This window comes from Ursus maritimus, unplaced genomic scaffold, assembly GCF_017311325.1.
Source record: "Ursus maritimus isolate PB19 unplaced genomic scaffold, ASM1731132v1 scaffold_12, whole genome shotgun sequence".
NCBI lineage: Eukaryota > Metazoa > Chordata > Mammalia > Carnivora > Ursidae > Ursus > Ursus maritimus.
In genome coordinates this window covers 71,815,580-71,833,892 of record NW_024423564.1, presented here as the reverse complement: position 1 = coordinate 71,833,892, position 18,313 = coordinate 71,815,580, and the positions used below count along the sequence as shown (strand labels likewise).

The following is an 18,313-nucleotide window of genomic DNA, read 5'->3' as shown; positions in this document are numbered from 1 at the left end:
TACATGTATTATATCTCTTCATATATTACCTCACCTCTATTTTATTGGTGAGGAAACTGGGGCTGAGCCTTATTCAAAGTATCCTACAGTCACACAAGTGGTAACAAATGGAGATGAGACATAAAACTTGTCTGGCTTTGAAGCCTCTGCTCTAGTCATGAGCCCACTTTACTTCAGAAAGGAACAGAAGGGTCAGGGGTAAGTGGGAGGCACATACATCTATAGAAGCAGGCAAAAGGACAGGGGGGGAATTAGTGAGTCAAACGCCAGCCCATAAAATACAGGATAAGATGAGAATTATTGTTTTCAAGAGGGTTGGAAAGAAAGGGGACTTTGGTTATTACTATGTTTAGGACTGCCTGAGTAGGCAGAGCAGAGGCAATCATAGAATCACAGCGTTCAGGTTTTGGAGGGTCTTAAAGGCCACTTAATCCAACCATCCCTCTCCTACTTCCCTCTTCCTGAAAACATCCATCATATATGAGCCATCCAGTCCCTGACAAAATGCCTCTGGTGATGGCATATCACTATTCCTTCCTCCCTCCCTCCCTCCCTTCTTTCCTTCTTCCTCTCTCCCTTTTTTCCTTCCTTCCTTCTTCCTTCCTTTCCTCCCTCCCTCCCTCCCTCCCTTCCTTCCTTCCTTCCTTCCTTCCTTCCTTCCTTCCTTCCTCCCCTGCTTCCCTCCCTCCCTCCCTCCCTCCCTCATCTTTCTTTCTGCAGATCACTACATCTGTTTTGGGACAGATTTAACTGTTCCTTTTATGTTGAGACAAAGCCTGTCTACTTGAGTTTCTACTTTTTGGTTCTGGTTTTGTCTTTGAAACCTTACAAGTTTGTTCCCTCTTTCATCGGATGTCCTCAAAATGTCTTCACAGTATCAAAAGCATGGCTTCTCTGGCCTTGGAATCTTTAGAGCCTTCAGTGTCTCTCCATAGCAGAAGAACAAGAACACAGTAGTGGAGACAAAAATGAATCAGGACCTGGGTTAGGGTTAGTGTAGACAGGGCAGGAGCATGTGTGATACACAGAAAGATCAGGACGTGACATCAAGAACTCAAAGCCAATAAACAAGAGATGATCTCAGTTAGAACATCATAACTAAAATCATCTACCCATCCTGAATTTATTGAACATCTCCGAAGAGACTGAGATATAAGGCACTACAAGAGAAAAAGAGAAGAACAAGATTAGGTTCTTGACCTTGAGAAGCTTATATTCTAGAAGAACTGAAGTCAGCTGAAGTTAATAAACAGAACAAAACCAGTCAACCAACCAAACAACCAACCAACCAACCAAACTTAGGGACGAACTCATGAGATTAGAATGGGGTGCCCAGGGAGAACTAGGACTCATTTTCACATTGAAACTCAGGTAGTCTAGTTCAGGAAGGAGCTGCAAAGAAATCCCTTGACAAAAAGTGAGCGGAGAAGGTGATGCTAACGGAAGCCGGAGAGAAGCAGCTGAGGCATTTCTCATCAATGGTCTCCCGAGGGAAGACACGCATGAAGAACTGGTCATGACTAAAAGTGGCACTTGCAGTTAACAGTGCTCGGTGAAGCTTGGCTCGGCAGTCTTTTCCTGCACAAGACGGAAGTGTTATCTCCTTCAGGAAGTGTGAGAGCGTGCCCGTGGTGCCCGTGGTACCCGTGGTGCCCGTGGCAGGGCAGCAGTGACCCTGAACTAGAACATCTGGAGCCCCATCTTCGGAGCCTTTGCCATTTATTAGCTATGTGACCTTAGGGAAGTCATTTCACATTTCTAAGTCTCAAATTACTTAACTATTAGATACTATTAACACTACTCATCTCCTAGGGTTTTGTGATCATCATGTGATATGTATGTAATGGTGTCTGATACAGAGCCTGATACTTACTAGGTATTCAATAATTTTCTTTCTTTCTTTTTAAAAGAAGGGGCAGGGATAGAAAAAGAAATACATTTATAGAGTCGATCTGCTCTTTCTGTTCCTGTGCCCGGGCATCCACTCTGGTAGGCTAACAATCAGCAGCAGGGTCTTCCATCTAGGGAAGATGTTAGACCAAAATTCCCTCAAATGTGCGTAGCCTTCAAAGTCAAAATTTGTTTCTTGTCCACACCATCCTATCTCTAATATTACCAACTCCCAGTTAAGTAGCTAAGCAGGGATGACAATCTAGGAGATTCCTGTTAAAAGCATACACAAGGTGGAAAACAGGGCCAGGCATGCCCCTTTCCAAGATGGATGGATATGGGTGAGTTACCCCTTTATAACCCTTTATCCCTTTCTAGGAAACCCACGTTTTTACCTACCTTACTGCCAGGTTTGGGACCCCTCTTCTTTGGGAATTTCAAAGGTTCAGCTGACTTGGATGGGGTAGAGATGGGGTGGGGAATTAGGGGCTTGGGTGTCCGGCCCCGCTTCTTTCCTGGTTTACGCCCCCTCTGCCCTGGTTGATGGTCCAAGACAGTTTTGGTGCTGCTGTGGATGCTGGCCTTCTCAGTGTTCACATCAGATGCAGGATAGGGATTCTTTGGAATCACAACTGCAAGAAAAAGACTCATTCTATCACCCCCTCCTCCCACCTGCATTCCCATCCCAAACAGCGGGGAAAAAAAGATTTGCTACTTCTGCTTGGGTAGTTTTATCCCAAGAAGCTAGTTTCCTGGCATCTGACCTAAATGTTAGAAAATCTCAGAGGAGAACTGAATTTAGATTGGTTAGAATTGGAAGTTTTAATTATTTCTGGCAGATGCAGAGAAAATATTAAATTTTTCTCCCCAAGGCACCTAGTTAAAGCACATAAACAGAATCACAGGCTCAGAGATGGAATGACTTTAGAAGCCTACAATCCCTTCCTGCTAAGAATGAAGACCCAAGGCTCAGCAGAGGAAATGACGCCTTCCCCGGGTTACACAGTGAACTGGGATAAGGACTTATGTTTTGAAACTGGGCCCTGACAACCAAGTTAGGCATTTTCTACATCAATCTACTTAAAGTTTTGGTGCGATTATTGCAATGAGGAGTAGTGAAACACATGGAAATACACACATCTGACAGCATCTCTTCTTACTTTAAAAATCTTTGCTCCATATTACCTTTAATGTAAAGTCCAAATTCTTTATCCTGATATCCAAGGACTTTTGTGACTTTATCCCTGCCTTGCTCTCTGGTTATACCTGATGTCATTTCCTGACACACATCCCTGCTATGCTCTAACCCACTTGTTTTCTACACACCAGTTCATTCATATATGTTGAGTTTCCTATTCTTCCTAGTCAAGTAAATATCAATACTCAGATTCCAGCACTCAGCTCCAGCGCCACCTCCTTATTGAGGCCCTGTCTGACCACTCCCCAACTAAGTCAGTACCACTCCACCCCCAAAGCATACTGGAGACATCTATGTTAGGGTACTCTCAATTTTACTCCAACCATTCATCTTCTCCTTAAATTGAGAATGCTTTAAGGTAAGCGCATCTAATTCATTCCCAAATAGTTACTGAGCACTTACTACAGGTAAACAAAACAGTTTCCACTCTCATGGAGCTTACCTCCTAGTTGGGGAGATAGAAAACAGACAAATATACAGTATAATGCCAGGTAAGTGTTATGATGAAGACTAAAGGAGGGTAAGGAGAGAGAGGGGTGAGGAAATTTCTCTTTGAGAAGGTGACATTTATACAGAGCTCCCAAATGAAATAAAGGCAAAGCCTTATGAAAATCGGAGAAAAGCACCTCCCAAAATAGAGGGTGCATAACAAGAGCAAAGATTCTGAGATGGAAACACGTCAGCGTGTTTGAGAAATGGCAAGGAGGTCAGTATAGCTAGAACTGAGTGAGCAAAGAGGAGTGGTGGGGAATCAGGTTAGAAAGGGAGTAGCAATAAGATTGTGTAGGACTCTGCAGATGGTGAAAATGAATCTGAACTTATAAGCATGAAGGGAAGCTGCATGAGTAGAGGTAGGGAGACTAGTTCATAAACTAATCACAGTGGACAGGTAGAGGGTAATGTTGTTTATGCTTCTAGGGAGGATGTAATAGATTATGGCAATGTGGTGTTCCTGATGCAACAATTAGGAAAAGCCAGACACACTGTTTGAAGAGACACTGCAGTATTGTAGAAATCACAAGGATTAGATGAACTGGAATTCCAGACATGAGTGGGGAAGGCTTCTGAGGTAGGTGACACTGTTTTCTTTCCTGAGGACATTTGCCAATTTGGGGCATGAACTGAGGATCAGGTGTGGCTCATGCATGGTACCTCTACTGGAGGAAAGAGAAATCCAACAGGCTGCTGTGACAGATTGGAACTTGAGGTCCATGTGTGTGGCCAGTTTTCCCCATGGGACATTTGCTGAGTTCTGAACCTGCACATTGGACATGTGAAGCTAGGCTGAGAGCTTCTATAAGGCAGAATGAAATCTCCCATAATCTTGTGGTTTTAGGGGATAAATAAGGTCCCACTAGAAGGAGGAGGTCTACTTCAAACACATATCTCCTCTTCAAGATAAATGCCATATTTTGAAATCTTAAGGAGTAAGAGGTTATAGAACTAAACCCCTAACCTCTAAAGGTAGGAAAATCTCTTGCAGGGCTGAGGAGATAGAGAAACCTATTAGGTTCTCAATCAAGAGCCCAGGAGGACCCATATCCAAGAAACAGGTATAAACCACAGGTATAATCCAGACCTGGACTAGCTCAATCCATGATTACATTGAGAAGATCAGGCTCTTATCCTATTAGCTTAACAGAGGAAAGGAAGAATTCTTTCTGATGGAAGATAGTAGCTGGAGCCTCAGCAGTTCTTTTATATAAAATATCCAGAATATCACAAAAAATATTAGATGTAAAAAGAGGCAGAAAAAAGTGATTGGTAATCAAGAGAAAATACAGACAACAGAAGGAGATTCACATATGATTCAGATAATGGAACAGAGACTTTAAAATAATCATAATTAATATGTTAAAGAAAGTAGAGGAAAAGGTAAAATGTAAGAGAAGATAACACCCACAGAAAACTGGAATCTATATAAAAAATTAATGGAACATCCTGGAATTAAAAATGTAACATGAGAAATTAAAAACTCATTGGATGGATTTAAGAGAAGACAAGATCTAGCAGAAGAAAGGATTAATGAACTTGAAGAAAAATCAATGGAATACATCCAAAGTGAAACAAAAATATGGGGAAAAAACCAGATTAGAGCATTAGAGACATGTTGGCATAGTCAATAGATCCAAAATATGAGTAACTCTAATTCCAGAGAAAGAAGACAGAGAGAATTAGGCAAATGTAATATTTAGAAACTAATGAAAGAAGAGCTCACCAATCTACAAGCAGCAAAAATCCCCCCCAAATCCCCCAAACTAAACCAAGACACATACTGTTAAACTGCTGAAAATAAAAGATAAAATATAAATGAAATGAAAAATGAGATAAATTTTTAAGATGAGTCAGAGAAGAGAAGTATCACTCTTATAGGAGCATCAATAAGACTGACGGCCAACTATAGAAGTTGGAAGCAACAGAATGATATATTTAAAGGGCTAAGATATATAAACTGCCAACTTAGAATTCTATACCCAGTGAAAATATCCTTCAAAAATGAAGGTGAAATAATATTTTCAGACAATCAAAGCTGAGAGAATTTGTCACCAGCAGACCTAAACTACAAGAAATAAAAAGGAAGTTCTTCGAGCTGAAGGAAAGTAATCCCACATAGAAAGATGGAACTGTAGGAAGAAATGAAGAGCGTAAGAAAGGGCACATATGTGTGAGATACAAAAGAATTTAGAATAAGAACTTACTATTTAGAACAAAAACTTATAAAATGGTTTGTAGAGTTTATAATGTATGTATTAGTAAATTATATGAAAGCAACAACATGAAGGATGGAAGGAGGGGATAAATGGAGCCAAACTTTGTTAAGAATTTTGCATTATTTGAGGAGTGGTTACAAAGCACTTATTTAAAGAAGACTTTGGGGGTGCCTGGGTGGCGCAGTCGTTAAGCATCTGCCTTTGGCTCAGGGCGTGATCCCGGCGTTCTGGGATCGAGCCCCACATCAGGCTCCTCCACTATGAGCCTGCTTCTTCCTCTCCCACTCCCCCTGCTTGTGTTCCCTCTCTCGCTGGCTGTCTCTATCTCTGTCAAATAAATAAATAAAATCTTTAAAAAAAAATAAAGAAGACTCTGGTAAGTCCAGGATACATATTTGCACAGAATAACTAGTTAAAAAATTAGTAAGAATATATCACTAAAAGCTAAGGAGAGAGAAATGGAATCATAAAATATACCTCATTAATCCAAAAGGCAAGAAAGGAGGAATAAAGTAATGAGAAAGAACTCAGACAAAGAGAAAACAAAAAGCAAAATGCAAAATGGTGAACTTAAATCCAAATTAATAATTATATTAAATACAAGTGGATTAAGTAAAACAATTAATAGGAAAAAATTAACATACTGCACCAATCCCCCCACCCCGGTACTCAACTATATCTGTTTATAAGAGGGCCTTGAAATGTAAGGACCCTTGAAATATGACACAGATAAAAAGATAAAAATAAATAGATGGAAAAACATATACCTTGTAAACATTAACCAAAATAAAGCTCATGTGGCTCTATTAATATCAGACAAGTCCATCTTTAAGGCAAGAAGTATGACTAGACGAAAAAGGAATATTTCATCAAGATTAGTCAGTTAAATTTATATATACCTGATAACACAAAACATATAAAGCAAAAGTTTAGAGAACAAAAAGGACAAACAGACAAATCCAAATTATGAGTTGGAGATTTTAACATATCTCTCTCAGTAACTGATCGGTTAAGACGTTGAAAAAAATCAGTAAGGGTAGGAAAGATGTGAATAACTCAATTAACTGACTAATAACATAAATAATCAATTAACCAACTAACTTAACTGACATCTATAGGACATTATACCCAATAAATATAGAATGCATTTTCTTTTCAAATGCTTATGCAATATGCTGGGTGAAAAAGCAATCCTGAATAAAGTTCAAAGAACTGAAATCATACAGAACATGTTCTCCAAGGCAGCAGAACTTATTTATTTATTTATTTAGTCTCAGCCACCATCTTCAACAACATTTATTTTTAGAAAACACTGTTGGTTTGGTGTTTTAGGAAAACTTTTATAAATCACTCTGTATTAATAAATTCTAATGCAGCAGGAAGATAAGCAAGTTAGTGGGTTCAGCTCCACTGCCAGTAACACAGAAATATTTACAGCTCTAAAAACAAAGACGTGCAGGCAGGAACTTGAGAATTTGCAGATTCTTTTGTGCCAGCTGATTCAATTTATACATTTGCATTCATTTGCTTATTCTAATCACTGCTTAATAACTTTATGTTAATATAGTTAAGCATAAACTATGTGTCTGTTTTATAAGAGAAATCCAAAGTGTCAAAAGGAAGAATCTTAATATTTTTTTGCTTTGCCATCTTGAGCCTTTTCCTTTTTAATTTTAATTTTTTGAGATAGTTGGCGCACAGTGTTGCATTGGTTTCAGATGTACAACACAGTGATTCCACACCTCTGTATGTTATGCCATACTCCCCAAAAGTGTAGCTAACATGTCACCGTACAACACTATTATAATACCATTGACTATATTTCCTATGCAGTAGCTTTTATTCTCATGACTTATTAATTCCATAATGAAGCCTGCACCTCCCACTCCCACTTACCCAACCATAGTGGAATTTAAATAGGAATCAGTACCAGAAAATTAATTAGAAAAACCCCAAATGCTAAGAAATTAAGTAACATATACTTGTAAATAATTCAAATACCAGAGAAATAAAAATAGAAATAAGAAAATTCTTGGAACTTAAAATTCATGAAAATATGACAGATTCAAATGTGTGAGACTTAGTTAAAGCAGTGCTCAGAGGAAAATGTATAGCTTTAAATGTTCGTATTAAAAGAGAAGAAAGGTTAAATATCAATGATCTAAGCTTCTATTTCAAAGAGGTGGGAAAAGAACAGCAAAATTACCTCAAAAAAAGTACAAGTAAGGAAATTACAGAGATGAGTGGATATGTCAATGGAAAAAAGAAAGCAGACATACTACAGAGAAAATCAACAGTCAAAAGTTGGTTCTTTGAAAAGATAACCCTTTAACAAGCCTGATTAAGAAATATAAAAAGAAAAGACAAATATCAAGAATGAAAGAGTGGATTTCATTATAGATAATTCAGGTATTAAAAAGATAATAACAAGACATCATATATAACTTCATGCAACTATATCTGAAAATTTAGATGGAATGGGCAACTTCCTTGAAAAAATAGCTTATTAAAACGGACAGAAGACCAAACAGAATATGAAGAGCTGTATACATAATAAACAAATTGCAATTGCAATGGAAAACTTTTCTACAAAGGAAATTCCAGGCCCAGATTCCTTCATGGGCGAATTCTAGGAAACATTTAAAGAAGAAAAAATAATAATAATAGATTGTACAAAATCTGTTCAGATAAACGTAAGAGGGAACACTCCCCAACTCATTTTATGAGGCCAACATAATCCTCATGCCAAAACATTACAAAGATAATCCAAGAGAGCAAAACTATAGGCTAATATCCTTCATGAACATAGATGCACAATCTTTAACAAAATATTAGCAAATTGAATCTGGCAATATATAAAAAGGATTACATATCATCACTAAGTGCGGTCTACCCCAGAAATACAAAGACTGTTTAACAATAGAAAAAAAAAATCAGCTGAACTTACCACATAAACAAAATAAAGAAGAAAACCCATATATCATCTCAACAGATGCAGGAAAAAAGCATCTGACAAACTTTAATACTCATTCATCATAAAAAATATGAGCAAATTTGGAATTTCCGTATGGAAAAGGTCATTGATAAAAAAATCAATAGAAGCTAGCATACTTAATGGTGACATACTAAACACGAAAACTGAATTACGGAACAAAATAAATATATTCACCATCACTACTTCTATTCAACATTGTACTGAAGGCCAATGTAACAAGGAAAGAAAAAGAAAGAAACGCTATAAATACAGGTTGTAAAAAAGAAGCATTATTTGCATATGACATGATTTTTTTCATAAACTGTACCTCCTCCCACCTACAAAATCTATTAAAATAAAAAAAATGAATTTGGGAAGGTCACTAGATGTAATTCAACATACAAAAATTTATTCTATTATTAACAGTTAGAAAATGAAACTTAAAAACCCCAAATCAAATATTCAGTGAAAGACATGCAGTACATCCATCCACACTAAAACTGTAACACATTATAAGAGAAATTAAAGAAGATCGCGATATTACATGGCCATGAAGAGATGTATCACATTCATGGATCGGAAGACTCAAGTTGTGCTCTCGATTCTCATCAAGCTGACTTAGAGTCGATGCAATTCCAATCAGAATGCCAGCAGTTCTTCTTTAATGTGCATGTGTCCAATAAGTTAACTCTAAATTTTATTAGGAAATGCAAAGGTTCTAGAAGAGCCAAGTTGATCTTGATAAATAACAGCAAAGCTTGAGGGAGTATTTACATCATTAGATACCAAGACTCATTATAAAGTTAGAATACTTAAGACATGTAATATTGGTGGTAAGGATAGTCAAGTGGATCAGTGGAGTAAAACAGAGTCTAGAGATAGGCCTACATATACACAGTTATCTTATTTATAATAAAGGTACCCCCGTAACTCTGTGGTGGTGGTGAAGGAGGGGAACACTTCTTCAATAAAATTGTGGTGAGTCCAACAGATATCCATATGGAAAAAAATGAGACTTGAACCCTACATTTCATATCAGATACATCCAATTTTTTCCAAGAACATAGAGTGGAAGATCTTCAAAACTCCAGGGTAAGCAAGATTAAACAGGACAAATAGGACAAATAGGACACATAAAGCATTAATTATAAAAAGATTGACATATATGACTTCCTTAAAATAAAAATTCTGTTCACCAAAAGACAACATTAGGAAAGTGAAAAAGAAAAAGAAATCTAGAAAGTGGGAAAGGATACACAAAACACATATGTTGGAAAAGTAATATCCAGAAAATATAAAAAAATCCTAAAATATGTAATAAAAGGAATGACAATCCAATTTTCAAAAGATGAGACTTGAAGAACCAGGTCACAAAACTGAACATACAAATAGCAGATAAGGATATGAAAAGTTGCTGAACATTATTAGTTATCAGTAAAATGCAAATTAGAATTACAAGACACTACGTCTCCACCAAAACTGCGAATGTTCAAGGGCTGACAGTGCCTGTACTGGTGAGGAATATGAGGCAACTAGAACTCTTGGGCATTGCTGATGGGAATGTAAATTGCTTTGAAAAGCCACTTAGCTTTATACTCTCACCCAGCAATCCCACACCTTGGCATATACCCGAGAGGAACGAGGGGCATGACCATCAAAAGACGTGTACAGGAATGTTCGCAGCAGCATTTTCCGGAAGACTCCCTGGGAGTCATTGCAGGCATTATCTAAGAGTCTGAAGATGTCACACACTACGACTCGGCAATTCCAAACCTAAGTGTGAGCTTCAGAGAAAGTCTTGAACACGTACACGTCGGACACGTGCAGAGGTATGCTTACAGCAGTGTTACTTGTAGTAACTGAAAACTTGAAATGATCCAATGTTCATTATTAGTAAAATGCACTTAAAAAACGTAGTTTTCAAAGTATGGTCTGGGAACCTCTTCGGGACCTTGAAATCCTTTTGGGGGTCTGTAAGATGAAAATTATTTTCACGATACTAAAACATTATCTCCCCTTTTCACTCTCATTCTCTCACAGTGGAGTTTTCCAGAGATTATATATGTGATATCATCATTCTGACAGCTAATGGAATGTGTACTTGTATATTCTTATGTTTTAAGAAATTCTAAATTTTCATTTCTAATACAGTGATATGGGTAATCCCCATAAATAAAAGTTCTTTAGGGTCTTTAAGGATACTAAAGTTTCCCGATACTGAAGCGTTTGACAACCACTGACCTATAATTATAATCACTTCCTTGCCCTTCTTTTCCCAACACGCTTGCCTTGAAAAAAACCCAGTCTAATTCTTTACCTATTCCACACCCAAACCTGAGTATTGAACATGCCCAATATTTAAACTGATTACTCTAAACCCTAAGATTGGCCCCTGTATCTCTAGTAAGACCAGGAATCCGAGCTGGGCAGGGAGGTGAGAGACTTATTTTGGAGTTCCTGCCATCACATGACAAGGTGCCAAGGTCTTAGCAGGGACCCAGCATGTGTTTGTAGAATAAAAAAAGAAAACAGTTATAAGAGATGAACTGAACAGGTCTTTATGTGGCCTTCTAACAGTCAGAAAATAGTTTTTCCTCTTTCTTCTCTTTTCCTTTAAAGCTAGACATAAATGTCCATGATGCCAACTGTCAAAGAGGTTGTCCTCTCTGGCCTGAAAGATCTGGGCAGAAGAAACTAACCAATACATTTAACAGTTCAGAAAAATCAGAGCATGCAGGTCATATGTGAGAAGCTAGCACTGAGATTAAGCTTCATACTAATTTAAAAGCTTCTTAATAATGGATTTCTGAAGCTATCCTAAGGGATTCCAGGATTTGGAAGTTCTTCCCACCAGGAAGCCCTATTCTGCCACATTCTAACTTAATTATCCTAGTTGGGGGGAAAAATTGGAGGGATATCAGGGGACTGGGGATCTAATTGTAGTTCTGTCCCTTATGGTGTGACCTTGAGTCTGTCATTTAAACACAATCTTTTCTTATTTTTCCAAATGCAAATAATTAAATAATTTAATGACTGTCCTACTTCAGAGAGAGATGAAAAATCAGAATATTCTCTAACACATTTTGACACTACCAAGTTTGACAGAATTACATTCTTCATCAACAATACTTTGACAAAATTCTTGCACATTCATGTGGCCTTCATAACAATCCTATGAAGGTGACATATCATCCTCCTTTGACAAATACGGAAAGCAAGCCTTAGAGAAGTGAAGGTGGCAGAGCCTGGCAAGATTCTAGTCTTTGGTGTCTTCAGTGCACACATTCTGTCATGTAGCCCAGGAGGAAGGAAGCAATCTGTCTTCCTTCAGGAGGCCAGGAAGGGGTGATTCTTACGTTAATTTGTTTGACCACATCAGTTGAAAATTTAGTAAATGCTAAGTATCAAGGTTTGCCAGTTATGTAATGTGAAAACCCAACGCGACTGTTGTCCTAGAAAAGCACAATGGTGAGAAGGTTAGTAATCCTTACACAATTAATCACAATTCAGTGGGTGTACACTGGGGTACAAGACAAACCTGGAACACACTGGTCAGAAAGTAATGGGGATGCTCAAAGAGCGATGGGGACATGTCAAGAGGACAGGAGTCAGCTTCAAGGGGCTTCCACTGGCGAAATCTGGGAAAGTTTGAGCATCCAAACAAATAAGTGGGGGACCCTACTGATGTAACTAATGCATAAATAAAAAAAACAGAGAGAAGGGAAAGCTGTTGCTTATAGTAGAACCCCACCTAATAAATATATAAGAAGTGAGAGAACTAGAAAGTAGCCATTTGGGTAACAACTCATTCAGGCGAGACTCATTAATAGATGCTAAAACTACTGGGTGGAAATTTGGTGAGACACAGGATATTTACAGTCTCAAAATATTTCTCCACAAGATGATTAATTAATTACAAAGGAACAAAGTGAAGAGACTTGGTCAATACTGCCTGCACCAAGAAACCAAAGTTACTGCAGTAATGGGACAGATATCATGCGTCTCCAAATGTGATGCTTTGAGAAGAAAGTCACTTCTAAACATTCATGTCAAAAATGTATGACCTGAATTTAATCATGAAGTAATATCAGACAAACCCATTTGAGACCCAGTCTATAAGATAACTGAACAAATATTTATAAAGAAATAGTAAGGTCATGAGAGACAAGGAAGAATGATGGAAAAATTGTTCCAGATAAAGGGAGACTAAAAAGACATGACAATTAAGTACAACTCATGAACCCAAATTTTCTTATCCCAAAAGGACATTATTGGGGCAACTGGCAAAATATGAGCATGGTTTATAGATTAGCTACTGGTATTGTATCGATATTAATTTTCTGGTTTTAATAACATTAGAAGGTCTACAGATTAGCTCTAAATAATATATCAATATTTATTTTCTGATATTTAAAAAGATTTTATTTTTAAGTAATCCCTACATCCAATGTAGGGCTGGAACTTCAACTCAGATCAAGAGCCCCATGGGTGGTGGGGAGGAACATGGGGTCTGTAGACCTTCTAATGTTATTAAAGCCAGAAAATTAACATCAATACAATACCAGTAGCTAACGTATTGCATGGTGCACTGGGTGTTGTAGGCAACTAATGAATCATTGAACTTTACATCAAAAACCAGGGATGTACTGTATGGTGACTAACATAATATAATAAAAAAATATTATTATAAAAAAAAAAGAGCCCCATGTTCCACCAACTGAGCCAGCCAGGAGCCCCTAATTTTCTGATTTTCAATAATAGTACTATGCTTATAGAAGTGCATGCCCTTGTTTTTGGAAAATATACACTAAAGTCTTTAATAGTAAAGGGACATTATGTATACAAGTCATGTGTTAGATGGTTCAGAAAAAATATGAATTATTTATTGAGAGAGACTACTAATGCAAATGTGATAAATGTTAATATTTAGAGAATTCTTTGTACTCCTGCTGTAATTTTTCTGTAAGGCTGCAATTATGCCAAAATAAAGTTTTAAAAGAGATTCATGAGTGTGGTACCAAAATGTATACATACACAGGGGTTATCAGAACCTGGAGGAAGGAGTGACTATCTCTGCAAGGGAAGGGAGAGGGTGCAAGGGAGTCAGGCAGGTGAGACCTGTTAGGTAAGATTTCAAAGTGACATTTAAACAAATCTTTGAAGAACAAATAGATCTTGCATTAGGAAAAGGGCAAAGGTGGAGGGTTAGCAAGTGTACTTCAAACAGAGGAGACAGTACATAGAAAGGCACAGAGCTGTGAAAAAGCATGGTTACGTGAAGACTCATGGGTAGTTCTGTGTGGCTAAGTCCAGAAGACGAAGAAACAGATAAGGTTAGAGAGAGACGCTGAAGCCAGCTTGAGAAGAGTCCATATGACAGTTAAGGGGCTCTAACATACGAAGACTCTGCCAATAGACGTCGGGTGGGTCCTCTGGTCCTACATACGGAAACGGAAACGGCGAGGTTCATTGTAAAGGCAAAAGCACACCTAAGGCAGTAGCACATAAAGTTGTGTAGAACCTGTCTCCCCTCCTTGATAAACTCGGTTTGATCTGTGCACATATGTGTGTATCTAATCCTTATTCCCTTGGCCAAAATCACGACTAGTAACGATGCTAAAAGGCAGACAAAGCGTTAAGATCGAGAATGGAGAAAAGAACTAGTTTACAAATGGGTGTCCCCTAATGATGGAGTTAAATTTGCTTAAAAGGAGCTGGCATTTATTTATTGGGCACTTACTATGAAAGAGGCAGTATGGCAATGCAGACAACCATCATCATCCACCAAGTTTACTAGGGTGCACACGACCCAGCATACACTGGCAGTTAAAACAATGGGCTTTGAAGCCTTGCCTAGGACGTAAATATTATTTCTATCTAATGGATGAGGCTACCGAAACTTGAGTAACTTGGCCAAGGCCACGTAAGTAACGAGGCAAGGCTGGAATTCAAATCCAGAATGTCTAACTCTAAAATCCTTCTCTTTCCATCATACCATTCATTCATTTGTTCACTCATTCATCCAACAAACACTCTGTATGAAGAACACATTATGTGGTAGGCTACACAGTATGAACCAGGAACGTAAGTGCACAAATTAGATGGTAGTCACTGTTATGAAGAGAAAACGGAACAATGTGACAGAACATGACAGAGAATGACAGATAATTAAGAACAGCTCTTGAGAAGGTGACATCTGATCTGAGACTGGCACAACAAGAAGGAATCAGGCATATGAAGTTCTAGGGCAGGGTGTTCCAGCAGAGGAGACAGACAGCAGGTGTAAAGGCCCTAAGAAAAGAATGAGCTTGACTTAAGAAACAAAAAGAAGGCCAGAGAGACTCCAGTGGGGTGAATAGAGGAAATAATGGCACAAGAGGGAGTCAGAAAACAGATGGGGTCAGACCATGCAGGGCCTTTTGGATCATGGTAAGAACATGATCTAATTTACTTCTGAGAAAGATCTCCCTGGATGCTCTGTGGAGAATGGATTATGGGAAGACAAATATGGAAGCAGATACATCACTTAGGATGCTGACTGTAGAAGTCCATGTGAGACGTTAACAGTGGTGGAGATTAATGTGATAGCTGTGAAGGTGCAAAGAAATGGATAAATACAACACAGGTTTCGTAAGCAGACCTGACAGATGGAACAGGGGGAGGGAAAGAATGATTCAGGATGAATTTTAGGTCTTTGATCATTTACCAAATAGGGAAGACTAACGGAGTTTGAGGTTTGGGAGGAGGCAGATTGGGACTTGAGAATCCGTTCTGGCCATATCATGTGCTAAATGACTTAGATAGTAGAGATAACAAGTAGGTAGTCAAATAAATGAGTCTGGAGTTCTATAGAAAGGTTAAGGGTAGAGCTAATTTTGGTACTAATTGGCATATAGACAGTATATAAAGACAGGGGACTGACTGAAATCACTTGGGAGGAGACAGAACATAGAATATATAGAATAGTATAGGAGAGGGCCTAGGACTGAGTCCTGGAGCCCTTCACCAACTAGAGGCTGAAAAGTGGAAAAGGCCAGCCAAAGGAGACCGACAAGGCATAGTGAGTGGAACAGGAATTGAGAGTCTAGAGAGTGTTGGGGCTCCTGGGTGGCTCAGTCGTTAAGCATCTGCCTTTGGCTCAGGGCGTGATCCCGGTGTTCTGGGATCGAGCCCCACATCAGGCTCCTCCACTGGGAGCCTGCTTCTTCCTCTCCCACTCCCCCTGCTTGTGTTCCCTCTCTCGCTGGCTGTCTCTCTCTCTGTCAAATATATAAAATAAAATCTTAAAAAAAAAAGAGAGAGAGAATCTAGAGAGTGTTAACATCCCAGGAGCCTAGAGAAGGTAGTGGTTCAAGAAGGAGGGAGTCTTTTTTAAAATTTTTAATTAAAAAATTTTTTTGAAGATTTTTTAATTTATTCATTTGAGAGAGAGAGAGAGCACGAGCAAGGGGGAGGGTTGGAGGAGAGGGAGAAGTAGCTCTGCACTGAGCAGGGAGCCCGACTTGGGGCTCAATCCCAGGACCCTGAGATCATGACCTGAGCCGAAGGCAGACGCTTAACTGACTGAGTCACCCAGGTGTCCCCAAGAAGGAGGGAGTGATCAATTGTGCTGGAAGTTACAGAGACACTGCAAAATGAGGCCAGAGAAGGTTTTGTCAACATGGAGGTCAACGTGTTCTCGGTAAGAGCAGTTCACTAGAAAGTGGGGGCTGAAGAGCAATTGGAAAGGGCTGAGAAGCTAATGGAAGGTAGAAATAGAGCGATTATAGATCTGTTTTTTTTTTTTTAAAGAAGTTTTACTGTGGAGTAGGCAGAATGGCCCTCAAATAAGTCATATGTTAATTCTGGAAACTGTAAATATGTTACATGGCAAAAGAAATTGTGCAGGTATAATTTAGGTTAAACTCTTAAAATAGGGAGATTATCATAAATTATTCAAGTGGGCCCAATCTAATCACATGAAGAATTCTTAAAGCTGAGGACATTCTCTAGCGAGAAGCAGGGAGATGAGGCAGAAGGGGATCAGAGTGATTCAAAGTGTACAAAGGACTCAAACCTCTGTTTTGACTTTGAAGATGGAAGGGGCCACAAGCCAGGGGATGTAAGAAGCCTCTAGAAGCTAAGATTCTCCCCCTCCCCACCTCCCAGATACTAGCCAGCAAGGACATGGAGATCCAAGCCTACGAGTGCATGGAATGGAATCCTCCCAATTCAACCAAAATGCGCCTGGAAGCGGATTCTTCCCCAGATACTCCAGATAAGAATTCAGGCTGGCTAACACCTTGACTCTGGCTGTGTGAGACTGGAGCAGAGAACCAATGACCTCACCCAGACTTCTGACCTATAGAACTCTGACATAATACATTTGTGTTGTTTTAAGCCACCAAGTTTGTGGTCATCTGCACTAGCAACCATAGGAAATTAATACACTGTGAAACTTCGGAGACACAGGGCAGATGCAGTCAAAGGAGAGTTTTCAAAGATGGGGGTCATCAGAACATGTCTGTATGCTGATGAGAATGTTTCAGAAAGGAGGGGCTGGAGGAGGAAACCAGTAAGGTAAGATGAAGGAGAGGCAAGAGAGGATGCAATAAAGAGAACAAGTGGAGGGCTGGCCTCTGATAGAGGCAGGGGCCCTTTGTCTATTATAGTAACAAGCAGGCACCATAAACCATGCCACGGCCTCCCTATGCTGCTCTGCACAAGCCTGTCGCTGGGCAGTCAATGGTGATACGACTCTTCTCTTCCAAGTGTTCTTTTGGCCCCTTACGTAAATGTAATTAATTCAGGTCCAAAGACCTCTTTGGGACATGGTATGGGAGTATACCTGACATTTCTTTGGGGCTTTCCTCATGGTGAATCATTCCAATTTAACCCGGGTAGAGGGCGAACGCTTGTGCTTTGGTCATGAAGACCTGGATTTAAACCTCAGCTCTACTACATAGTAGGTGTAGGACATTGGGCAAGTCAAAAACACTGGGCATTTTTTTTTTTAAATTGGGATTATAGTATCTACGTCACGACACTGTAAGAATTCGGGATGATGTAAACTACCTTATACAGTACCTATCACACAGCAGATACTCCTACTCAGCCTATTCTTTTAAATGTTAGCTGTACTCTTCTATGGTGCAAAAATACTGGCAAACAATAAATTGACGGATAGAGCCCAGTAAGACTGGCCTGATTCACAAGTCAGACAGTGAAAAGTTTATGAGTTTTGGAATCAAAATGATCGGTTTCCACCTTGAGTCCACCACCTCCACGTGGTATGACTTTGTACAGGTCATCTCCCATTTCTGAGCTTACTATCTCCTTTGTAAAATGGGGATAATCTCACTCACAGCGTTGTCTGAAAATCATATGAGCAGTTGTAGTAAAGTGCCCAAGACATATGAGCTCCACAACCAATGCTTGTTTCCTTCAGTTCTCTCAACCCTCAGAGCAACTGGACAAGCATATATATGTTTTCATTAAAATTCTCTCGAGGTCCTGGACTTCTGATGAAATCAAGTTGGTGTTTTGTTTTTTGATTTTTTA

The 18,313-nt window shown here is 39.0% G+C and overlaps 1 protein-coding gene across 9 annotated transcripts in view; it reads right to left on the bottom strand.

The window, feature by feature from the left end:
- SCMH1 (Scm polycomb group protein homolog 1) overlaps positions 1–18,313 on the bottom strand; it is a 172,334-nt gene that overhangs the window by 38,972 nt on the left and 115,049 nt on the right. For 8 of the 9 annotated variants that reach the window (XM_040627450.1, XM_040627451.1, XM_008699363.2 and 5 more), the window contains one exon: positions 2,290–2,522. The exons of the other annotated variant lie outside the window; for it this stretch is intronic. In XM_040627450.1, coding sequence (XP_040483384.1) covers positions 2,290–2,522 — 233 coding nt within the window. The remainder of the gene's footprint in view (positions 1–2,289; positions 2,523–18,313) is intronic. 9 annotated transcript variants of the gene reach the window in all.